Here is a 26872-nt window from a genome sequence, read left to right as displayed (position 1 = left end):
TTAACACATAGTATATGCTTAACAAATCTTTCTTGGGGCGCCTGGGTGGCTCAGTCGGTTGGGCGGCCGACTTCGGCTCAGGTCATGATCTCGCGGTCCGTGAGTTCGAGCCCCGCGTCGGGCTCTGTGCTGACAGCTCAGAGCCTGGAGCCTGCTTCCGATTCTGTGTCTCCCTCTCTCTGACCCTCCCCTGTTCATGCTCTGTCTCTCTCTGTCTCAAAAATAAATAAACGTTAAAAAAAAATCTTTCTTCTTCCTGTTGTATTATGTATCCCCAATTTTTATTTTTTAATTAATTAATTAATTAATTAATTAGGTAGGCTCCATATCCAGTGTGGAGCCCAATGAGGGGGCTTGAACTCATGAACCTGAGATCAAGACCTAAGGTGAGGGGCACCTGGGTAGTTCAGTTGGTTGAGCATCCCACTCTTGATTTTGGCTCAAGTCACAATCTCAGGGGTTGGGATTGAGCCCTGCATCAGACTCCACACTGAGGTGGAGACTGCTTAAGATTCTCTCTCTTTCTCTCTACCCCCTTCCCTGCTCACTCTCTCTCTCTCTAAAAATAAAAAAATATATATATATATTTAAAAAAGAACCCTGAGCTGAGATCAAGATTTGGATGCTTAACTGAGCTACTCGGGTGCCCCCACTCCTAATTTTTCAAAGTGCCCAAGGGGCTCCTGGGTGGCTCAGTCGGTTAAGCGTCCAACTTTGGCTCAGGTCATGATCTTATGGTTTGTAAGATGGGCTCTCTGCTGTAAGCATGGAGACTGCTTCAGATCCTCTGTCCCCCTCTCTTGCTGCCCCTTCCCTGCTCATGTGCTCTCTCTCCCTCAAAAATAAATAAACATTAAAAAAATATAAAAATAAATAAAAGGGCCCAGGACTGGGGTGCCTGGCTGGTTCAGTTGGTAGAGCTCACAACTCTTGAAATCAGTGTCAGTGTTGTGAGCTCCAGCCCCATGTTGGGTGTAGAGATTAAAGAAGAAAAATCCTCAAAAATAAAAAATAAAAAATAAAAGGACCCAGGATGACTGGCCCAAGTATCAAGAAGAAATAATTTCTGTTTTCACTACTAGTTAATAAATCTTAGCTTATCTTCATCCTAATTTTTATTGTGGTGTAAATCTCAAAAGCAGAGCACCTTGTACAGAATGGGTACTTTATAAACTAGGTAATGAATTATAAATATTGTTTTCCAGTTAGCCAAAAAATAATATTGTTTACAAAGAATGGGGCTTGGGAACTAATGTCTTTATAGACAGTGAATTAATAGTAAATTACACCCACTAAGCTAATCATCTACTTTCTTTAACAAAATACATACACACAGAGCACTTAGGGCATGGACCATAATGGCATACTTACCAAGATAAACATTGAGTGGGATGTGAGATTGTGACCTCAAAGTTCACAACAAGCAGTCCTAAATCCAATGACAAAACTTTCTTTTATTTAAAGAACTGGATACAATGTAGTTAGTAAATCACTTTCCTATAATCTCAATATATAATAAAAACCTAATCATGCCAACATGCGTATTTGGAGTAATGTTTAATTCCCAATTGAAGGAAGTTTTGCTGCTCTCTGATTTAGAAAAAAATAGACCTTGCTCCTATTAAGGTTAATATTTATAAATGTTACATATAATAAGAAAAAGAAAAAAATGGAACATGAAAAAAAGGACTAAGGGACAACAAAAGGTAAAAGAGAAATGTATTCCCTAATATTTCATACCTATAATAATACCTTTAAAAAAACTAATCTGGGGCGCCTGTGTGGCTCAGTCAGTTAAGCGTCCACCTTCGGGCTCAGGTCATGATCTCATGGTTCATGAGTTCAAGCCCCGTGTCGGACTCTGTGCTGACAGCTCAGAGCCTGGAGCCCGCTTGGGATTCTGTCTCCCTCTCTCTCTCTGCCCTTCCCCTGCTCACGCTCTATCTCTGTCTCACAAATAAAGAAAATAAACATTAAAAAAATATTTTTTAAAAATTAAAAGTTTACCAAAAAACCCCTGAATTTTAAGAATTATTTTTATTGCTTAAGCTATATATATATTATATATAAAATTATATGTGTATATATATATTTATAAAATTTTTAAAATATTTTATTTTTAGCAATCTCTGCACCCAACATAGTGCTGAAACCCACAAAACTGAAATCAAGAGTTGCATGCTCAATGGATTGACACAGCTAGGTGCTCCCTATTATTTTAATTACATTTAATTATTATTTTTATCACATGCAAACATGGTATAAAACTCATGGCATAGACCATTGAATTTTTTGCATAAAATCATACACTTAAAGTTTTTAACAGCTGGAGATTGACATCTGGCATGATAGTGTGAGGAGTTCCATTGACCCATTAACCAGTAAACTGGTAAAAGTTATTTTCAAAAAACAACCAATTTGAGGTGCCTGGCTGGCTCAGTCAGTGGAGCATACAACTCTTGACCTCAGGGTTGTAGATTTAAGCCCCATGTTGAGATTACTTAAAAATAAATTCTTAAAAAAAAAACATTTGGGGCACCTGGGTGGCTCAGTTTAGCATCAGACTCTTGATTTTGGCTCAGGTCATGATCCCAGGGTTGTGGGACTGAGCCCTGAGTCTGGCTCTGCACTGAGCGTGGAGCCTTCTTGAGATTCTCTCTCTCCCTCTGCGACTCCTCCACTCATGCTCTCTCTCTCTCAAAAAAAAATAGGGTAAAAAAAAAAATTAAAAGGTCCTAGGTATAAATAAAAGGTGAGGAAACATTTATTCAAGAAAAGGTGTGAAAATTGGGGAAGAGTTGGGGCGCCTGGGTGGCTCAGTCGGTTAAGTGTCCGACTTCAGCTCAGGTCACGATCTCGCAGTCCGTGAGTTTGAGACCCGTGTCGGGCTCTGGGCTGATGGCTCGGAGCCTGGAGCCTGCTTCCGATTCTGTGTCTCCCTCTCTCTCTGCCCCTGCCCCGTTCATGCTCTGTCTCTCTCTGTCTCAAAAATAAATAAAACATTAAAAAAAAATTTTTTTTTTAGAAAATTGGGGAAGAGAGAACTTGGGAAAGGGGGGTTTATTTAGGAAGGAACTGATAGTCTGTTTTTGCCTATGTGAAGTTCAAAGTGGCAAGGCTTTGACCTCTATGCTAAGAGAGTTTCACTGTGGTCACTTCTCTATGGTAGAAGAGTTATATATAAACTATGTTCTTGCTTCTGGATAGACCAGAGATATTTTTTTTAATATAATTTTTTTAAGTTTGTTTATTTTGAGACAGAGAGTGAGCAGGGGAGGGGCAGAGAGATAGGGAGAGAGAGAATCCCAAGCAGGCTCCGCACTGTCACAGCAGAACCCAATGTGGGGCTTGAACTCACAAACTGTGAGATCATGGTTAAGTCTGATGCTTAACCAACTGAGCCACCCAGGCACCCCAGACCAGAGATAATTTTAAGCCAGTCAGTGCTATTTGCAGGGCAGGCTTCAGCTTTTCTGTCATAACTGACACCTCAGTTATTGTCATGGACTGAACGTTTTTGTTCCTTGCCCCCAATTCATATGTTGAAGCCCTGACCCTCAATGTGGTGGTACTTGGAAGTGAAGCCTTTGAAAGGCAATTAGAGTTATATGAGGTCATAAATTTGGGGTGCTCATGTTGGGGTTAGTGCCCTTAGAAGACACCAGAGAGTCTCTCTGTCATATGAGGACACAGCAAGAAAGTAGTTATCTACAAGCTAGGAAGAGAGCCCTCACCATCAACTCAACTGCTGGACCTTGATCTGGACTGACAGCATCTGGGATTGTAAGCATATAAGTCTCTGTTGTTTAAACTACCTAAGTCTGTGGTATTTTGTGATAGCAGCCCAAGAAAGCTAATATAGTGGTGCTCAGCTACCAGTCAGTGATGACTTCTCGTGTTTCCCATTTGGATCGCACAGTATTTGCTCATGAGTGTGGGCATTCTTTAAAACGACAAATTTTTGCTTTGCAATGCTTTGTGAATGGTGCTTTAACACATAATCTTTTTGATAGTGAATTGTTTGCAAACTCCTGTGATAACATTAATGCATTTGTAAAAAACCTTAACTTCCTGACTTCTACTTAAATCAAATAACGTTATCTTCTAATAAACTCAATGGAGGACTGGCATTGAAAAGACTTTTACTGATTGTCCCATCAACAGTTTTTAAGTCATTGATGAAAAGAGTCTGTAAACAAGGTTAATTTAAAAAATACATTAGAAAGCCAAGTTCTTTCGGCTAAGTTGTTGCTAGTGTTTTTAATTCTCTTGCTTCATTGCTTAAAGACAGCTGCTCTCTGATGATAGCTCATTCACTTCCATAGATTAAATGGAAATTAAATAGAAAAATTAAGAGAATGGACTTTGGTCTGTTGAGAAGCACAGTGATGAGAGGTTTTCTTTTAAAGATAGAGAAAGCAGGTAATGGACCACTGACATTAATGGCATTTTTAAAAAGACTTTATTATTTAAAAAATTTTTACTGTTTTATTTTATTTTTGAGACAGAGTGAGTGGGGGAGGGGCAGAGAGAGTGAGAGGAAGACAGAGGATCTGAAGCAGGCTCTGTGTTGAGAGCGGAGAGCCCAATGAGAGGCTCAAACTCATGATCGTGAGATCATGACCTGAGCTGAAGTCGGACACTTAACCGACTGAGCCACCCAGGCTCCCCTAAGATTTTAGTTTTAGGAAATCTCTACACCCAACGTGAGGCTTGAATTTACAACCCTGATACTAAGAGTCACATGCTCCCCTGACTGAGCCAGTCAGGCACCATACTAATGGCATTTTGAGCTACTTACAGGCCAGCTTGAAAACACTGTCCAAATGAACACTCATGTATAAATCACCCATCTATTCGACACATACCTATTAAGAGCCTATTGTGTAAAATACTTCGTGCTGTTGGAGCGAGAAAGGTGAAGATGATGTAGATATGACCTTAAGTACTTCACAAGTGACTGGTGAGAGCAGATGTTTCTAATCTTATACTACTGTCACAAGGTAAACTAAGCGCTGCCAGGAGGTTGTGTGTATAAAATACCTGCTTAATGATTTTAATCTAAGTCTTGCAAGTTAGTGAAAGCTTGGAAATAATGTGGTAAAGTCATTCTTCCTGTTCTGCTCTATCTCTTTGGTGCTACTGTTGAACAACTCTGCATTTCTCCCAACGTTCCAGTCTCTATAGAATCAAAGAACATTAATAGTTTAGAAGACTTTGTTTCTTACCTCACTTTCGGGATGAGAAAATAGACTAGGCTTCACATAACATGTCTGAGGACAGAGCTAGTTTAGTGGCAAGTAGAAACCATTTTCCTGAAAACAAAGTATTATGCCTTTTTCTTCATCCAGGTTTGTGTAAAATTTCTCCCAACCTTTGAGACTTGGCTTAATCATTACTGCTTCCATGAAGCTTTGCAGGATGCTCCCCAAGTAGATAAACACTCCCTCTCGAGTATTTCACTCACAACGAGTACTTCTAACAGAAACATTCATTCACTTTTACTGGAACTTTGTTCTCTAATTATTCCAGCTGGAGTCTCAAGCCCAAAAGAGAGGAATGTGAAATCAGGGTCCCTGGGCTGTCTCTGCAGATGAGGACAAAATGTAAAAAATAATGGCCACTACATTGCACTTTTTCATAAAATACCAGTATTCTATTGTACAAGCTCTTGATATTGTCGCTTTCTTCTGACGCTGCAGTTGCACATTGCTCACTAAAGTCATTAATGCCTTTATTGCAAAATGCAGTGAGTACTTTCCTGTTTTTACCATTTAATGTTCCATGTAACTTTTCTTTCATATATCCAGTTATTCATTAAATATTTAATGAGATCAGATATTGCACCAGATGCTGGGAGTGCAATGGTGAGCAAAACACACATAGGTCCTATCATATCACAGTAAAGAGCACCAGTCAAGTAACCATAACAAAGTGTGGTAAATGCTACATTACAGGAATCACAGGGCACATAATCTGGGCCAGAGGGTTAAAACCTAATCTGATCCAAAAGAAGTGATATTAAAGTGAAACCTGAAGAATTAAAAGATGAAGGAAGATTAGTTCAGCAGAGGGAACAAGAACTACTAGAGGCAAGAAAAAACACACATTTGAGGAATTTAAGGATGTTCCTTAAGCCTGGGCCACAAATGGGGAAAAAAAGGAGGAAACATTTCATTTCATAAAGTGCTTTTAACTTTATAAGAGTCTGGGTTAAAAGCAATGAAAAGACACAGAAACATTGTGAAGAGAGGAAGGACAAAGAAGAAAAAGATCCTTCTTGCTACAATTTAAGAAAAATTTCTACCATGTCCATTATTTTTTATTCTAGGTCTTAAATGATTTTCATTGTTGCCTTATTCTAAATATTGTAAGGGGCTAAAATAAAAGAAAATCTGTATTTGCTACGGGTGAAAACATCTCTCAGTGTGTTACAGGTAAATTATATGTAAAACAGAAGTGATTCTTGCAAAGCAATTTCTGGACTCCTGATTAACATCACAAAATAGGTAAGGTTTAACAACAGACTACTAGGTAATTCTATCTTCCTTTTATTTGAAACCGATCAGCTCTAAATTATTCATGCTAACTGGATATATATATATATATATATATATATATATATATATATATACATATAACCTAAAATGAACAATACTCCAGATAGTTGCTATTTCCCTTTGGAATGTGCCTTTTCATTTTCATTTAAACACAAGTATCTCTGAAATCTAAGAATTTACTTAAAGTCACACCACAGAAAAGGGCTAATCGCTAATACCTAATTTTGTGACCCATCCCAAATTGGGAATTGAAAGCATGTTCTGGGCTGATGTTAAGACTTAATATTGAGAGTGGTTTATACCTTTTTCTTTACATTTTCATATTTTGTGACTTTTTTTCATACAATAAGTATGTAACTTTATTATTTTTCTGGTAATAAAAACATTTCCATATGGAAAACAAGTCTCCTCTTACACGTATTTCTTGAGAAAGTCAGGTTAAATAATTGATTTTAGAGAGCTCCTCTGAGATACAAAATTCATTTTAAAAAACACTAATGGGGCACCTGGATGGCTCAGTTGGTTAGTTGGTTAAGTGTTTGACTTTGGCTCAGATCGTATCTCAAAGTTCCTGAGTTCGAGTCCCACGTCAGGCTCTGTGCTGACAGCTCAGAGGCTGGAGCTTGCTTTGGATTTTGTGTCTCCCTCTCTCCCTGCCCCTCCCCTGCTCATGCTCTCTCTCTCTAAAATAAACATTAGAAAAGAAAACCTTAGGGGCACCTATGGCTCAGTCTGACTCTTGGTTTCAGCTCAGGTCATAATCTCACGGTTTTGTGGGTTAAGACCCACATTGGGCTCTGCACTGGCAGCTGGGAGCCTGCTTGAGATTCTCTCTCCCTCTCTTTCTGCCCTTCCCCTATTCGCACTGTCTTTGTCTCTCTTAAAATAAACTTAAAAAAAATTAAAAGAACATTAAAAAAATAAATAAAAAATAAAAAAAAACACTAATAAAAAGAACCAGAAAGTAACAAGACATTAATAAAGCAGTGTAGAAGTATTATCATTTAGGTTTGCAATATAATTTTAATGACTATTTTCTACGATATTTGAATAATGACTATTTCTGAAAATTAACACAATTTTAGCAACCAATGGAGAATAAAGCAGGGACGTTACAAAATTTTAAAACAATTTTTGATAGAGATCATTGATTGAAGATTTGGTTTTGAACAATGTAAAATAAGTCAAGGATTGAAATGTGCTTTTACAATCAAAATTAATTGGGGTGTCTGGCTGGCTCCGTCAGTAGAGCATGCAACTCTCGATATCAGGTCGTGAGTTTGAGCCCCACGTTGGGTGTAAAGATTCTTGGAAAAAACTATTTTAAAACACAGCAAATATGCTGAGCATGTATTTACTTGGAATACTTAATGTTTTAAAATAGCATATGAAGGTAAAGGCAGGATATTATTACTCTAAAAATTAATGAATCAGGATAAACTCGTTTTTACATATTCAATAGTTAATATAGATTTGTACCGAATAACTTTACAATAGGACTTTACAAAATAGGTGTTGTGTGAAGAATCTATAACATGATGACGCTTTTGGATAATAGAATACCTCAGTTTTCTATTCTTAAAAAAAACAAACCCTCAAAACATTCTGATTTTGTTGTTTAAAAAATTGTTTTCATTTTAATGATCTGAGTTAGTAACAAACAAATATACAAAATTGTCTTTCACATTTCCATACATTGTGTTATGGACCACTTAAAACTCTGGGCTACAAATGCAGGTTTCTTTGTATCCTTAACTTCAATCATTGTCACTTATAAATAAAGGTGATTTTCAAAAACATGCATTTGTGAACATAGATGCCAAAAGTTGTACATGTAAGTTAATGCACAACCAATAGTGTACATTGTTCATTTGTGCAGTTATGTGTCAAATGCAATTGACATGGGTAGAAGCAGTTATCCCGGGACAGTTCACTCTGTTTGAAAATCATTTTTGAGAAGCAGATGAAACTGTAGTTCAAAACAAAAACTGTATTCTACAAATACAATAAAATTCACAACTTGCACATCTGAAGCAACTTTTGGGACCCAAAGCTGATTTAATAACCCTGCTGCTACATTGGGTTTTTATCGGTGTATCTTCAAAATCATAGATTGGAAAACAGCTGTTTCAACAAAAATAAATATATATATTAAAAGGAAAGTGAGACTTTAAAAAATGTGAGGAAAGCTTTGAAACCAGTAATAATGTATGAGTCACCTATCATTTTCAAGTTTTAGAAACTTAAAGAAATTTAGAAACTTAAAGATAATCTGAACGTCTCCTGTTTTAAATTAAGATTTTTGCACCTCACCAATGTTTTCTATTTGATAGTGTAAAAGAAGAGTGGACAGTTTGTATTGTTGACTTACTATGATAAATTCACATCATCATAAGTTTGTGACTTCATTAGAGATCAAGTAAGTGGAAACTGGATTATTATGAAACTGGGAACAAGGAAGCTCCTTCTACAACCACCAGTCTGAACTACAAATAAACACCAACACAAACTGATTTTTTATATTATTTCCAGATATATCTGCAGGAAGGAAAATCCAATCTTTCTTAAAAATGTTTTTCATGGGTTGTGGCAATGTGTGCTTTACCTCTTTAATTCTATCTACAACCTAAAATTATTTCTATACTACAAATTTCAAACTCCGTGGCAAGGAATGTGAATGCTAATCAGCTAGGTATTTATTCAACTTCATACAAAGAAAGGACTCACGAATGGTTATCATAATAATAGTCCCACTTTTTGCGAAGGCCTGAGTTTGAGGCCCTTGCCTATATTAATGATCAAATGAGAGAAGACAGTGCCAAACAACTGGGTCTCCTTCAGGCAGTTATCACAGACTTGGCCTCTGACATTATGAAAACACTTGTTTTACTAAAATGAATACAACTGCAAACATTTTGAGGACAACTGCAGTGGAAGAGGAAATGGGTTATTTTCTATAGGAAACATAAGATTAACTTTAAGGAAATGTACCTGTTTTCCATGGGCCTTAACAAGGAAATGTGGCTAGTGATTTCAAACATGTACTTCAAGTGTTACCTAAATGCATGATGGCATTTCAACCATCAATGATTCAGGAAAGTTAAACTGAGGGAGGAAAGACATGTACTTATGTACTTAGAACACTACATTAGGAGATGTAGTTATCTACTCTGCACTTTGGAAACGAAAGAAACCGATTCTGTCCAGAGTCAATATCAGAAAGAAATATGGCTGCTTCCTACTCTTCTCCACCTGGTGAAATTAATTTTATGATGCTCTCACTGGTAAGTCTCTCATTTGAGTTAGGCAAAATGAATCTAATAGGTTACCTTTGTTTTCAAAATCAACTGTTTAAACAGGTCTTTTTAGAAACTTTCAGAAGTGGAACATTTAACCCTTGAGAGAAACTTCTATTATTATCTCATCTAATGGCAGGTACAAGGATTGTTGGATTAAGAATTATTGCTTTTAATAAGATAACCATCAAAAATAAATATGTAAGCTTAACTCACTCATTTTCTATCCAATGCTACAATGTTTTACTCTCAAATCAAGTCACATGTTATCTTTAATTCTTTGCCAATTTAGCAAGGTTTTAAGTATAAGAAGTTGGCCTGTTAACTCAAAATCAAGACAACAGCAATGTCCACATAAGCATGTCTTATTTGGGCATTGAGCAGTAACACTGCTTTCTTGATAGGGCTTAAGGCACTAAACGGTGGTAAAATAAACAAAAAGTATGATGATTAACAACTTCTTTAGAATCCTAAAAAAGGAGATCATTTAGAAGGACACTAGTAAATCTTTTTCTCAAACAAATAAGGCATCCTGTTGGCAAACACAAATAAAACAAAAGGTCATGTTGAACCTAATACATTCACTGTCTCAGCTATACTACTTGAAACACTAGCTATCAAACTAAAGAAAGCTACAACAGCATGTATAAAGGTTGGAAAGGCACCAAAGGAGAGTTCTACCACTTGCAGTTCTAAGAGTTAGGTAAGCTGTGTTTAACACTGCATGTAGCCTAATCATAAATTTCATTCTTCCAAACGTATAACGTGGTGAATTTTGATTTGACAAATCAGTTTATCAAGTACTAGTTTAGTAAGAAATTTACTTTCATGAATTAGACAATTACTGCAGTGTCTAACACAACTCCATTTATAAAGCTAAACTAATAATTCTAGTACTGAATGCATATTGTGGATAACACTGAAGCAAATCTGTATAAACAAAAATGGTTACCTCAAGATAGAATTCACAATAGAAATTCCATATATAACTAAATAAGATTTACTGAAAATAATGGAAAGTGTAGTACAGATACATCAAACTTAATTATAACCACAACATTTTCCTTGTGAAAAATACAACTATTAGTGAAATAAAATGTACAATTGAAAATTTTTCCAAAGGAAAAACAGTATAAACGAAAATATTCTTCGAGATAGGGAAAATAGTATGTCATTGTTTTTCTCATTACAATATAATTTGACACAAAAAGCAGTCCTAGAATTGCACCAATTCCACATCCAGTTTCCTGAACATGTTAAGAGTAAAAGGAGTTCGTAAAGCAGAATGCAGTTTCTGAATTTCATATTTTAAATTGAGGATATTCTCATACAAAATGTCACATCACACCAGATCTGTTTACATAATGTACAATACTTTCCATTTGTGGCCAGACATGAATATAAACATATGCTTTCTGTGCCACCTCTCTTTCATTCTGGTATTTAGTCAGAGTCAGGAAAAAATAATCAAGTTACGTAAGTGTTATTTCTCTAGCCATAAAGAAAAATTATATTTAGTGCATGCTTCATCATTTGTCAAAAAACATTTCTGAAAATAAAACTCAGTTACCCAATGGTTTACAAAATAGAAAAGTCATTCATTAGGATAAAAACGTGGTAGGGTTTTAGGTCCATTTCCAAAGGACTGACTTCCTGGGCAGCACCGCTGTCCTTCAGCAGAGGTCATGATGCAAGTTCTATGGTCAAAGCAGGTGTACCCGCAGGAGACCACTGCCTGACATTCAGTTATCTGAGGCTCTGCACCCCCTTCGACCACCCGCCTCTGCCAGTTCATTAGTGCTATAAAATAGACGGAATTTTTGTGGAAATGTTAGGAACATTTCTGCTGTACATGATTTAGAAGTTCTCCAAATTTTTCAAACAGGTCTTCTACCCATTTTACATTTTTCATACAAAGTTGAACAATTTCTTCCTGTCCTAAGTCTTCGTTTCTTTTCTGCACAGAAGAAATCTAAAATAAAGAGAATTGCCACATTAGCTTATACTTATCCCTTTATTAGCTCTTAATAAGAGCTCACTGTTTCTAGATCTCGAATGAAAAGGATTTATGAATCCACCTACAAATACTGCTTTAAAAAACAAATTCCATCCATGGAGAATGATTATGTCACATAAATTCAGGTGAAGTCTAATCCTATCATTTTTAGTTCCAGAAGGGCAAGGAGGAAGCTAGAAAAAATGGCTCAAACTTTCTCAATTGCTTCCAGTTGTGTTAAATTTAAGTGGCCAATTTTGGGGTCAATTCTACATTTCAGAGCATTGTAAAAATAGTCAACATATATTGCACGACCATCTTTCCAGCACATTATCATCAAACACATCAAGTATAGCTTTGGGCCAACTTAACTCTTTATTAAAAAACTGGTAGTGCTGGTCAAAAAAGATACTACTGTCTAGAACCATTACACCTTTGAGGAAATTGAACTTTATTATCCCACCTACAAAGTGGTAGTATGGTCATATATAATTTCTGAGCAACCTCAATTATGATACTTAAAAGTTACAATTAAATTTTAACTATCATTTCTTCCTGCCAAGGCACAAAAACCCCTTTCTCTGCAATTAAGTGGGATTAAGGCCATTCTAGTGATAAGGAAGACAGCAGGATGTCAAAGCAGTGCCTGAAATGAATTAAAGCAGGATCATTCTGTATTATGGGAGAAGAAAGTGAAATAAAGTACCATTTATTATGGCAAGGTAAGTAAGCATAATAGCTTAAAAACATTACCACTTACAGCTTCCCTAAGAGCTTCAGATTAATATGAGCACAACACATAACAGAGATACTCAGAATAACATTATTTACAGGACAAGAGAGAGACATATTTTTCAACAGTTTTCTTTAAAACATTAAAAAACCACGATAGGTATGGAAGCCTTAAAAGTTCAGAAAAAAATTTTCATTTTTAAATAAGTGAAAAAAATTACCTCATCTTTACATATCAGATAAACATGATATTTGTAATGATGGAGTGAATGATACAAAGAATACAGCTGTATTTTCTCTGGATCAACAGCAAACTCCTATAAAAAGAAAAGAGTTTATAGGTATATTTATTTCATGGAATATTTGAGCTGCGAATACTTTTTCCAAGAACACTAGACCAAAAGTCTCAACGGAAATCTTAAAAATAAATAACTAATATGGCTAGATACACGCTTAAATATGGACAAGAGGCTTATTCGATTAAGAATTTAAATTGTATTTTAAAACCTTCACTCTTTTTCCTGAATATAAACACACACTATTTCAAAAAGTTTAAACATAGAAAAAATTTACACAGTAAACATGTAAGATGGCTTATAAAGTAAAAGAATCTATAATCTCTTGCTTTAGAGATAAACAAGGTTAACAGCATGGTATATATTCTTTCATATTTTCCCTCGATGTATACTACGTATTAACAACTCTCATTCTGTAATGGGAAGGAAATCCTACTATACATATTGTTCTGCAACTCTATTTTTTAGAACTTATTTTTTCCTAACTAAAACTTGAATATCTATTTATTACATATATCCCCCCTGCCACTATAAATGATATGAGGGCAGGGATTTTTGACCATTTTTCACTGTTATGTTCCTAGTACTTAGAACTGTATTTGCAAACTGTAGGCACTCAAAATATTTTACTGAAAGAATGAATGAGTCTCTTTTTAAAAAGTACATAGTATTACATTATCTGGATGGCTCTTTGTCCAATCTCTTACTGGCAAAGCATAACTGGATTGCTCTTACAAACAACAGCACAATGAACAAGGGCATACGTTTTTATGCATTTGTGAATGTATTTCTACAGAATATATTTTTGATGTGGAATTGATTGGTAAAACTGTTTTCTGAAAAGGCAATAATTTAGACTATGTTTGAAAATGAGTGAATTCCAATTTCAATAATTTTACAGATATGGAATATTGAATCTCATGGAAATGTGTATGCTCACTTATCTATATGCATTTGTATCCAATGGTAAAAAAGTATATATAAAATATAAATACAGGCATCAGGTGATTCCTTGCCTATTAATCTAGTTTAAAAATCTGCGAGCACTAACTACATGCAGATACCCTGCTGAACGACGGAGAAACACAAAGAATAAGACCAAATCCCTGTTCCTTGAGCTGGAGCTGCTCATGCGTATCTGAAAAGATTTCATATTTACAACAAAATTTAGTAAAATATTTGCTTGTTCCAATGTTTTAAATAGGAATTATATTAATTGGAAAAGGTATAATTTTATCAATCAATATCTACTTACTTGTGCAGATTTGGTGGTTGTTTTAGAAGTCCTTAGAGTTTTCTTATTATAAGCTTTGCCATTCATTTTGATTTTAGAAATAGCAGAACCCCCACTTTTTGCTTTAGAGTCACGGGTAATTATTGTTAGTTCAGGAAAACTTTCCAAAGCATTCTTTAAAATAAAGCAAAAATAACTGACATCAGAAGAAAACTAAACTACTTTCAGCTATTCAAATTTTCTTTTAAAAAATACAGAAAAAAATACATACATACATTTATGCTTAGTACACACACGAATATGCAGAGGGTACAGATGGCATGTGGTAAATATATACAATACAGATATATACACGGGTATTAAACATAGCTACAAATTCTTTGTAGCTCTTCCATCAAGATGTGGAATCTATTTCCTCATCCCTTAAATTTGAGTGAGCCTTATGACCTGCTTTATGCCAACAGCACATGGCACTGTAGGGACTCCTTAATGAGGCAGGGAGTTCTAGTAATGCCTCTCTGTGGCTTCAAAGTAGGGGAAATAGGGACATATGTTTCTCCAAAGCTCTACCAATTCAACTTGGCCAACCCCTGCTATAAAGAATTCATTGGATCACAGGTGAGGATGAGAACAGTGAAAATGAGCAGCATCATAATACTTCTCTGGCTTCACTACTCCTCTGCCTTTTGTGACTACGGTTGTGTTAAGAGAGTCTAAAACAGGTCTTGATGAATTTTTTGGCCACAATGACACAGTAGTTACTCACTGACAAGTTAGTGGTCATATAGCCAAACCAATTCTAGTCTATACTTTTTTTTTTTTTAATTGTTATTTATTTTTAAAGAAGAGAGAGAATCCCAAGCAGGCTCTGCACATTCAGTGCTGAGCCTGACATGGGGCTCAATCTCAGGAACTGTGAGACCATGACCTGAGCTGAAATCAAAAGTCTGACACTTAACTGACTGAGCCACCCAAGTGTTCCTCTAATCCATTCTTTAAAAGTCACTGGCACATTTATGCCCTTACCTACTTGGTAAATCATGAAAAGCCACAAACAATAATGAATGATCTTTATAGCTAAATTTAACTAGTTTAAGTATTGTTTTAAGGTGGTGGAGTGTGTGACTCTTGATCTCAGGGTTGTGAGTTTGAGCCTATGTTGGGCATAGAGTTTACTTAAAAAAAAAAGAAAGAAAGAAAGAAAAAGTTGTTTTAAAAGATTAAATTGAGTAACCACTATCATTTACTATTTTGAATTCTGACAATATACAGGTTCAAGTGCCTCCATTATTTTGATTATTCAGAATGTAATTACCATTTGACAGGCTATACTGTTTTATAAACAGTTACAACCTTTAGGGCCACCTCTTCCAAACTCTGTATGGGTTCCCAAGTACTTTCTGTGACAAGATGCTAAAGATGATTGGAAGCACATGGATTTCTGAGGAAAACAGAACATGATTTACTTCAAAAAGCTTTATGATTCCTAAAATTACTAAGATCATCATGAGTAATGGTGTTAATTATTTCGAAAGGACTGACAATCTTTTACAATCTACTGTTTGTATTTTGGTTTTAAAATGCAAAATGCGGGGCGCCTGGGTGGCGCAGTCGGTTAAGCGTCCGACTTCAGCCAGGTCACGATCTCGCGGTCCGTGAGTTCGAGCCCCGCGTCGGGCTCTGGGCTGATGGCTCAGAGCCTGGAGCCTGTTTCCGATTCTGTGTCTCCCTCTCTCTCTGCCCCTCCCCCGTTCATGCTCTGTCTCTCTCTGTCCCAAAAATAAATAAACGTTAAAAAAAAAAATTAAAAAAAATAATAAAATGCAAAATGCTGTAAATGAAAATAATAAAAATTAATAACTAATTTCAAAATTAGAAATTGTTTTTTTTCTGTGAAAATAATATGAAAACTAATTTTTCAGCTGTTCATTATAAACTATCGCATAAGCTTTAAATATCTACAGAGTCTATTAAATTTCAAGTGGTGGCTTTTATTTTAATACAAGTTATTAGAGAACTGGTTTAACATTCCCCCCCTTTTTTTTCCACACAAAAGCCTTCACACAAATGTTCTGAGAGAGAGAGACAGTGAGTGAGAAGGGGAAGACAGAGAGGAAGACACAGAATCTGAAGCAAGCTCCAGGCTCTGAGCTGCCAGCACAGAGCCCAACATAGGGCTTGAACCCATAAACTGCAAGATCATGACCTAAGGTGAAGTCAGACGCTTAGCTGATTGAGACACCCAGGCACCCCTCCTTTTTTTTTTTAACGTTTATTTATTTTTGAGAGAGAGAGAGAGAGAGAGAGAAAGAGAGAGGAAATGCAGGGGAGGGGCAGAGAAAGAGGGACACACAGAATCCAAAGCAGGGTCCAGGCTCTGAGCTGTCAGTGCAGAGCCTGACACAGGGCTCGAACCCATGATTTTGAGATCATGACCTGAGCTGAAGTTGGCCGCTTAATTGACTGAGCCACCCAGGTGCCCCAGAACGGGTTTAACATTTCTAAATGGCTAGCCAAGGGGAGCCTAGCTGGTTCAGTTTGTAAAGCGGGAGACTTGATCTCTAGGGAGGAAGTTTGAGCCCCATATTGGGTATAGAGATTACTTGAAAAAAAAAGGGGGGGGGTACCTCAAACTGCTCATTTTTAAGATTTGGTAAACTTTCAGAAAACACACATCTAAAAGCATTCCCTTCTCTGCAGAAAGCAAGGTATTTTCTAAATTTCAATTGATAATAGCAGTTAAGCAGAAAATACTGGACTGTAGTCTGCAGACCAAATTCTTAGTACCGGGTTTCTTACTACTTTTGACTTTTTTGTCTGTAAGTGCACGTCTGTGAATGATACAGGACTATTAGTAGTTTGGTGTCATTTAACTTTTGATTTTTTTAAGTAAACTCTGCAACCAACGTGGGGCTAGATCTCATGACCCCGAGGATCACATGCTCTGTTGACTGAGCCAGCCAGGCAACTCTGGTGTCATTTAACTTTGAACTCAATCTCAGAGCCTTAATTTTTACCTAGTAAAATGAAGCCAATTTTCACTTTTATGTGGAGTCTGGATAAAATAGGGATGTGAAAAAGCTATACAAATTACCCAAATGAGCTGAAAACTTACATCCACACAAAAACCTTCACACATATGTTTATATACTAGCTTTATTGATAACTGCCAAGATTAGGAAGCAATCAAATATGTCCTTCAGTAGATGAACAGATAAACTGTGGTACATTCAGACAATGGAATATTATTTAGTGGTAAAAGAAATGAGCTGCCAAGCCATAAAAAGACATGGCAGAAGGGGCGCCTGGGTGGCGCAGTCGGTTAAGCGTCCGACTTCAGCCAGGTCACGATCTCACGGTCTGTGAGTTCGAGCCCCGCGTCGGGCTCTGGGCTGATGGCTCAGAGCCTGGAGCCTGTTTCCGGTTCTGTGTCTCCCTCTCTCTCTGCCCCTCCCCCGTTCATGCTCTGTCTCTCTCTGTCCCAAAAATAAATAAAAACGTTGAAAAAAATTAAAAAAAAAAAAAAAAGACATGGCAGAAAAAAATTCTTTTTTTTAAAACAAGTTATTTTACAGATCTTTATTTTTTTATATTTTTTCATGTTTATTTATTTTGAGAGAGAGTGCGCGTGCATATGTGTGCAAGCAGAGAAGGGGCAGATTGAGAGAGAGAGAGAGAGAGAGAGAGAAAGAGAGAAGAGAGAATCCCAAGCAGGCTCCACGCTGTCAGTGCAGAGCCTGTTATGGGACGGGGGCTCAATCCCACGAACTGTGAGACCATGGCCTGAGCTGAAATCAAGAATTGGATGCTTAACTGACTAAGCCACTCTGGCACCCTTTTATTTTTTAAGTAGGCTCTATACCCAATGTGGGGCTAGATCTCATGACCCCTAGATAAGAGTTGCATGCTCTACTAACTGAGTCAGCCAGGTGCCCCCAAATCTTAAATTCTTATTAGTAAGTGAAAAAAGCCAAACTGAAAAGACCACATACGGTATAGTTTTCAACTATAGGACATTCTGGAAAAGGTACAACTATAGAGAGAGTAAAAAGATCAGTGGTTGCAAGAGGTTAAGTGGGTAGGGAGGGATGAATACAGCAAAGAGGATTTTCAGGGCAGTGAAAGTACTCTGTATAACACTTTAATAGTAGATAACATGTCATTATACCTTCTCCAAACTGATAGAATGTACAACACCAAGAGAGTCCATGCAAACTGTGGACCTCAGGTTATAAAGATACATCAATGTAGGTTCATCAATTGTGACAAATATACCACTTTGGTGGGAGATGTTGATAATGGGGCAGGTTGTTCATGTGGGGTAGATGGGAACTCTTTGTACTTTGTTCAGTTTTGCTGTGAACCTAAAACTGCTATAAAAATAAAGTCCAGGGGTGCCTGGGTAGCTCAGTCAGTTGAGCATCCAGCTTTGGCTCTGGCCATGATCTCACAATTTGTGGGTTCAAGCCCCGTGTCAGATTCTGTACTGATAGCACTGATATCAGATAGTTGATAGTCCAGAGTCTGCTTCAGATTCTCTGTCTCCCTCTTTCTCTGCCCCTCCTTCCTTCTCTCTCAAAAATAAACATTAAAGAAAAATAAAAAAGAAATTCTATTTATAAAAATTAAAAGATATACAAATATATAAAAAAACTTTTCCCAAGGTAGATATGATCAAAAGATTCTAAACGTTATATGTTATACTTAAAAAAAATTTTTTTTAATGTTTATTTATTTTTGACAGAGAGAGACAGAGCATGAGCGGGGGAGGGGCAGAGAGACAGGGAGACATAGAATCCGAAACAGGCTCCAGGCTCTGAGCTGTCAGCACAGAGCCCGACGCGGGGCTCAAATTCACGAGCCGTGAGATCATGACCTGAGCCGAAGTCGGATGCTTAGCCGACTGAGCCACCCAGAAGCCCCTCAGCTTTTCTTATTAAAAGTATAACATATAACATTTGGGGGCACCTGGGTGGCTCAGTTGGTTGAGCGTCCGACTTCGGCTCAGGTCATGATCTCACGGCTCGTGAATTTGAGCCCCGCATCGGGCTCTGTGCTGACAGCTCAGAGCCTGGAGCCTACTTCGGATTCTGTGTCTCCCTCTCTCTCTCTTTCTGTCCCTCCCCTGCTTGTGTGAGCATGCATGTGCTCTCTCTCAAAAATAAACAATAAAAAAATTAAAGAAAAAAAGGAAAAGCTGGAAAAACTTGACTACTAGGTAGCTTCTGTGATAAATTTTTCTGTGTTTAGATTAGCTTCTTATTGTTCTATATTTCTGATGACACCAAGACCAATTTAAACTATATATATCTACCATTATGTTAAGATAACTTTTCCTCAGATATTGAGTAAATCAGACAAATAAAGGAAATTTTTATAACTATGCTAAGAAAAGGCCAATTCTAATTATAGATGAAATGTGAAAATTTTGAAAAGGTTTAAAAGAAAAATAAGACTGAAATTTGGTAGTTTAAAGGAAGTACTTTTGTTTTGTTTTTAAAAAAAATTTTTTTAAATGTTTATTTATTTCTGAGGCAGAGAGAGACACAGCGTGAGTGGGGGAGTGTCAGAGAGAGAGGGAGACACAGAGTCAGAAGCAGGCTCCAGGCTCCGAGCTGGCAGCACAGAGCCCGACGCAGGGCTCGAACCCACAAACCGCGAGATCATGACCTGAGCCGAAGTCGGTTGCTCAACCGACTGAGCCACCCAGGCACCCCAAGGAAGTACCTTTGAAAATATTTGGAAATTATTATGTAAAAGGAATTCTAGATAAATATAAAAGCCTAAAAAATGAACTTAAGCAAAAAAAAAAAAAAAAAAAAAGCTAATGATTAACACTAAGAATCTGCTTAATGAAATGAAAAGACAAGCTAAACAGACTCATAATGAATAAAAACTAAATTTTCGTTTGGTGAAAAATTTTATAAAACTGAGAGTGACTTTCATAAATTTCTTGCCTATTATTCTTAAGACTATGATTGCCAGTAAGTTTGCTAATAAATCATCTGAAGGAAATACCTTGAATGGCTGATCCAAATGAAGATTCAAAAGAAGTCTCTTTCGGTTATCATTCAGCATACTATCTATTTTTTTCATATGAGGCAAAAGGAGCTCATCTAAAACAAGATAAAAATTTATTGTAACAGGATAAACTATCAACATAAAAACTTGTTAAAAATCCAAGTTTTCCTCAAAGTTAAGATATTAAATTCATTGGTGTATGTAAATATTACTTTAAAAATACTGGACATGTAGCTTTCTGAACAAAAGGTAACTTGAAAAAATAGGTTTGCAATAGCCAACCTGAGAAAGAAACAGCACAGTATGAGGACAAGATCAGAAGTCCTGGGTTTTAGCCCTGTCTCTGCCACCAGAATTGATTGATGACAGCTACCATGACCAGTGAGTAGACTGCCTAGTTTCTCCAGACCTCATTTATCATCTGAACAATAATCATATTACAAAATATAGATTTATCTGACATTATAAAAATCTATAAAATACCAAATATGATAGTCTTAATTTAACTGTAGTTTGGGCCAAAGAAAAAGTAGGGGAAGAAAAATGATCAAAATCCAGTTTCAAAAACACAAGAGAAGAGTCAAAATAGTTATTTCAGAAAAGGAGAGAGTAAAAGTATGATAAAGATTTCTAACCAAAACTTTTTACTTTCTTTTTCACCCCTCTAAAACTTTAAGATCTTTTTTAAAAAAAAAGCACTTTCATTGGAGAATTAATTACTTTTGGTGCTGTATTAAATATTTTAGGTTACTAGATTATTTCTCAAATTATCAGCATAATAATATATTTTATAACACTACCTTTAATGACCATTCTGAAAACATATATGTAATCCTCAGAATCTGGCCGCTAATTTCATAGATGAATAAAAGTATTCTTTATATTTGGAATACAAACACAAGCAGTGACCAGCAGAAGAACACTTCCTCTAATTGAAGAAAAAGTCCTTAGTGAGGAATGCATTCTGAGGTCACTCACCTTAGATACACACTGTGATAGTTTTCTTTTATCTTTCTAGTAGTGATTAAATCTGTTCAAAAACTGTAAGAATTTACATTTCACAAAACAAGGTTTAAACAGCGGTGGATATTTTAAAAATGTTACCATTAAAAAAAATAAAATATAACCATTAAAGTCTTTCCCCCTTATATCAAATAGAGAAAAATCAGAAAACAATGATAAGCAACAGAAAAAAAAAAACCAATTAAAATACAACTACCCAGGAATTGCCATTACTAAGAAATGTATGTTGTATGATGCAAGGAGTTTTGATTGAGAGAAAACATTTAATGGTGAAAACACTGATGTGGGGAATTAACTATGGGTTTTAATTGTGGTTATTCAATGATTAAGTTGTTCTATAACTATGAAATACATTTAATCTTTTTGAACCTTAGTCTACAAAATAAATGTTTTAGACTAGATAATCTCTAATGTCTCTTCCAGGTCTACATGACTCTAAAATTTTAGACTGATGAATGGATTACTGTCTCTGATACGGTCAAAAAACAATGGACCAAAAATTAGAAGACTTGAGATTGTAATCCTTTTGTTGCTACGTGCAAATTGTGGGCTCTTAAGCAAGACACTTAACCTCTAGGTGCCTTACTGTCTTCATCCACAAAATGGCTGTCTGAATTGTTTTGGGAGTAAAACAGAATAATGTATATCAAAGTATGTAGAAATAACATATGTATTATTAGGCATTACTGTTGAAGTATATTGTTAGTGATTTTTGTTACTATCTTTTGATCATACATGCATACAATCATTTTGATAGGAGGGTGATGGAAACGGACTCATTAACAACCCTTTCATTCCCTCTTTTAGCTTCCTTGGTGAATGCTACAGTAGATGAGTAGTAAATATTAGCAAGCAACATTAAATATATGAGTCACCAGTTATTTCAGATATCAATCTCATCTCTATTTTACTGTTAAGGAAAAGTTACTAAAGGAAGAATATAAAGGAATAATATTAATGAATGTAACCTAATGCATACATTGTTTTATTATTTATTGATTAGAATATAATTATTTGGTGATGTATCTTTTATAAGACACAAATAATGTGATTTTAATCTTTATACCATTATTATCCACTTCATCTTTCCAATCATTAGAAAGCAGAATGTGTTGACCTCTGGACCTTCGTGTAACATAGACACTTAGTGAAATGTTATAAGGATGACAAAGATTTAGAATTGAAAGAAACTAGTGGGTAGTTACATAATTTTCCCATGAGTAGGAATCAATAACAATACATTCAATCTAAAAAAAATCCCTCAATATAAATTTGTTCAAATATTGACAATTCATGAAAAGACAGGAATACTTTATAGAATCAGTATCATGAACATGTGAACTGACAATATACAGATATCTATTAGAAAACCTACATACTAAACACATAACTAACAGATAAGAATAAAGAAGATCCATGAAGCACTACCAAGAAAGTACTACTTAGCAGACTGTACCATTGCTCTTCTCTAAGGCTTGCATTGTGTCAGGGTCCAAAGCGATGCTAACAAGCAATTCCATGTAGCTCTTAAAGGTTTCCTTCATCGCTCTTGTGTTCAAAAAACGAGTGACAAAGGGAGCTGGAGGATCAAATTCTGAGAGAGTGAAAAGACGAAATATTAAATATTCTTCCTGATAAATTAAAAAAACACTTTTATTTATAAAAAGAGCCTACAAGCAGATAAAAGGTTGTAGATAAAATTTCTTCAAATTCAAGCTTCTCACATTTGGCTTTTAAAAACACCCCAGGTTACAGATTCTCAAAGCTGGTTTTTGCACATCACCATCACTAGAGAGCTCGTAAAACAAAACAAAACAAAACAAAACAAAACAAAACAAAACAAATCAGCTTGCTAGACTATTAAAACAGAATCTTTTGGTGGGGGTGGGTGGGTAGGTGGTGGTAGCAGTAATGATGAGGTTTAAATATTATACTTCTAAAAGTTCCCAGGTGACTCTGAAGCCCAATACTAGCCCAGCATTGGTAAACATCAGCCCCACAGGAACCTGTTTGTTCTCCCCTGGCTGTGCTACTCCAGAACTGATGGTTTCTCTAGATTGAAGAAACTACATAAGACATCTAATGTATGAGTTAATATACAGCCATCTCTTCTTTTTTTAATTCTACACTTAAATTACTGTAAAATTCTGGTCTAGAGCCATGGCATATTCACATTTTTTAAAAAAATATAAAATAGCCCATACACAAGGAAAACTTCACTCAAGTTCAATGGCAAGAACTTCAAGATTAGAAATGTCTCAATTTTTACTTTTTTGATTAAAATACATAACTTGTAAAAAAGAAGTTTGTTTGTTTGTTTTATACACACACAGGCCCAAAATGGTGTCACTTAGGATAAGGCCCCAAGTCATTACCAGTACTTAATAACAGGACCAGGACATAAGCCAGGACATAATAATACCTAACCTAACTGCAGTTTCAAACTCCAGAAATGTAACCTTTACCCAGTTAACATGGGAATTTCCTGGTCAGCACTAGGAAATTTACTGATAGATCCTTTTTGTTCCACTTAGGAGGGTGACCTTGCCTAAAACAGTGGATTTTTGCTAATAATTTCCTTTTTACCACTCCCTCTCTACTTTTAAAACCTTTCCTTTTCTATAGCCCTTTGGAGCTCCCCTCACTTGCCAGATGGGATGCCGCCTGATCCATTAATTGAATAAAAAAGCCAATATGTTTAAAACTTACTTGGTTGAATATTTGTTATTTAACAAACTATTATCACAGCCTTTAAAGCAGTTCTTAAAGTATGGTCCAAGGATCTTTTGAGGTTTCCTCCAAGATCCTTTTCATGATGTCAAAATTGTTTTCATAAAAATATTAAATGCTATATACCTTTTTTACTCTGTTGACATTTGTAAAAATAATGATGGGTAAAAATGCTGGTGCCTTACTTAGTATGAATCAAAGCAGTGGCACCAAACTGCACTAGTAGCCATATACTTTGCCATCTCCCTGACATGCATTTAAAGGGGAAAAAAAGCTAGTTTCAAATAAGAATAGTCCTTAAGGAAGAGCACCTGGGTGGCTCAGTCCGTTGAATGTCTGACTTTGGCTCAGGTCATGATCTCGTGGTTTGTGGCTTTGAGCCCCGCATTGGGCTCTGTGCTGACAGCTCAGAGCCTGGAACCTGCTTCGGATTCTGTGTCTCCCTCTCTCTCTGCCCCTCCCCTGTTCACACTCTGTCTCTCTCAAAAATAAATAAACATTAAACAAATTTTTTTTTTTTTTAAGAATAGTCCTTGGGGAGCCTGGCTGGCTCTGTCGGTGCAGTGTGTGACTCTTGATGTTGGGTCCTGAGTTCAAGCCCCATTGGGTAGACATTACTTAAAAAAATGAAAAAAATAGTTTTTCATGAAGCAGTAAAAATGATTAATTGCATTAAATTTTTTACTCTTGAGTAAATGTCTCAATATTCTGTGTGATAAATTAGAGGTACAAATGAAGCACTTCTGTTTTATTTTTTTATTTTTATTTTTTTCAACGTTTATTTATTTTTGGGACAGAGAGAGACCGAGCATGAACGGGCGAGGGGCAGAGAGAGAGGGAGACACAGAATCGGAAACAGGCTCCAGGCTCTGAGCCATCAGCCCAGAGCCCGACGCGGGGCTCGAACTCACGGACTGCGAGATCGTGACCTGGCTGAAGTCGAACGCTTAACCAACTGCACCACCCAGGTGCCCCGAAGCACTTCTGTTTTAAAGTATGATGGTTATCTCCAGGAAGAGCATCCATGCAACTGTTTGAGTTACAAGATGAACTACACCCTTTTCTCCCCTTGGGACCACCATTTTCATTTGAAAGAGTGATTGCCAGACACACCATGCCTATTCAGACTCAGGTATCTGGCAGACATTCTCTCAAAAATTAATGAAATGAACCTGTCATTCAAAGAAAACAAACGACAGCATTTACTAACAATGACAAAATTTGAGGTTTCATTTTTTTATTTTTTTAAAAGATTTTATTTTTAAGTAATCTCTACACCCCATGTGGAGCTCAAATTCACGACTCTGAGATTGAGTCGCATACTCCACGACTGAGCCAGCCAGGCACTCCCAAAATTTCAGGTTTCAAATGAAAATTAGAATTCTGGAAAACATGTATCTACAGCTGTGAGCTTGACAACATCCCCGTACTTAAGGAATTCACTGATGAGATCAGTGGTAATATTAGTGTTACACTGTAAAAATGTATGACCTAAATGTAAGAGCTAAAATCATGAAATTCTTAGAGGTGCCTGGGTGGCTCAGTTGGTTGAATGTCTGATTTCAGCTCAGGTCATGATTTCATGCAGCCCTGCATTGGGTTCTCTGATGTCAGCACAGAGCCCGCTTTGGATCCTCTGTCTCCCTTTCTCTGCCCCTCCCCCACTTACATGCACTCTTTTTTCTCTCAAAAATAAACCTTAGGGGCACCTGAGTGGCTCAGTTAGTTAAGCTTCCGACTTTGGCTCAGGTCATGATTTCGTGGCTTGTAAGCTGGCTTGTGAGTTCCAGCACCGTGTTGGGCTTCATGCTGACAGCTCAGAGCCTGGAGCCTGCTTCAGATTCTGTGTCTCCCTCTCTCTGACCCTCCCTTGTTCACGCTTTGTCTCTCTCAGAAGTAAACAAACATTAAAAAAAAAAAAAAAAAAAAAAAACCCAACATTAAAAAAAATAGTCATGAAACTCTTAGGAAATATAGGGGTAAGTCTTCGTGACCTTGTATTTGGCAATGGATTCTTCATATGACACCAAATCTAAGCAATAAAAGAAAAAATAAAGAAATTTGGCTTCGTTAGAACTTCAAACTTTTTTTTGAGACAGAGAGCATGCAGTGAAGGGGCAGAGGGAGAAAGAATTTTGAGCAGGCTCCAAGCTCAGCGTGGAGCCTGATGCAGGGCCCAATCCCACAAACCTGGGATCATGACCTGAGCTGAAATCAAGAGTTGGATGCTCAACTGACTGGGCCACCCAGGTGCCCCAGAATTTCAAACTTTTGTGCATCAATGGACATTATCAAAAGAATAAGATAAAATATTTTAAATCCTACATCTGGTAAGGGTTTATTATCTAGAATATATAAAGAACTCCTACAACTTCAGAACAAAAGAAGAAATAACCTAATTAAAACTAGGCAACATATCAGAATAGACATTTCTTCAAAGATAAGGAAATGGACAGTAAGCACTTGAAAAGATACTCAACATTGTTAAGGAACTACAAATCAAAACTTCAGTCATATACCACTTTACACCTACTAGGATGGCTACAATAAAAAATAAAACAAAACAGGGGCGCCTGGGTGGCGCAGTCGGTTAAGCGTCCAACTTCAGCCAGGTCACGATCTCGCGGTCCATGAGTTCGAGCCCCGCGTCAGGCTCTGGGCTGATGGCTCAGAGCCTGGAGCCTGTTTCCGATTCTGTGTCTCCCTCTCTCTCTGCCCCTCGCCCATTCATGCTCTGTCTCTCTCTGTCCCAAAAATAAATAAAAAACGTTGAAAAAAAAATAAAAAAAAAATAAAAATAAAAAAATAAAACAAAACAACCCACCAGAAACAAAAAGTAACAAGTGTTGGTGAGGATGTGAAAAAACTGGAACCTTACGCATTGCTGGCAGTAAAGTAAAATGGTGCAATCATTGGGGTATTTCAAAGGTTTGGTGGTTCCTCAAAAAGCTAAACATACACTTATCATATGGCCCAGCAACTCC

The 26872-nt window shown here is 36.5% G+C and overlaps 1 protein-coding gene across 4 annotated transcripts in view; it reads right to left on the bottom strand.

Moving 5' to 3' along the window:
• Nucleotides 1-8169: 8169 nt before the first annotated feature.
• QSER1 (glutamine and serine rich 1) overlaps nucleotides 8170-26872 on the bottom strand; it is an 83862-nt gene continuing 65159 nt past the window's right edge. For 3 of the 4 annotated variants that reach the window (XM_023239677.2, XM_023239679.2, XM_006937176.5), the window contains 5 exons: nucleotides 22615-22752; nucleotides 20133-20230; nucleotides 14136-14288; nucleotides 12806-12901; nucleotides 8170-11828 (listed from right to left, as the gene is read on the bottom strand). In XM_023239677.2, the coding sequence (XP_023095445.1) occupies nucleotides 11688-11828; nucleotides 12806-12901; nucleotides 14136-14288; nucleotides 20133-20230; nucleotides 22615-22752 (626 nt within the window). In that variant the 3' untranslated portion in view covers nucleotides 8170-11687. Of the gene's footprint in view, nucleotides 11829-12805; nucleotides 12902-14135; nucleotides 14289-15429; nucleotides 15556-20132; nucleotides 20231-22614; nucleotides 22753-26872 lie in introns of those variants that run through there. The other variant, XM_023239678.2, reaches the window with a different exon arrangement.

The sequence above is a fragment of the Felis catus genome, chromosome D1, assembly GCF_018350175.1.
Source record: "Felis catus isolate Fca126 chromosome D1, F.catus_Fca126_mat1.0, whole genome shotgun sequence".
NCBI classification, from domain to species: domain Eukaryota; kingdom Metazoa; phylum Chordata; class Mammalia; order Carnivora; family Felidae; genus Felis; species Felis catus.
This window is presented reverse-complemented; position numbering and strand designations above follow the sequence as displayed.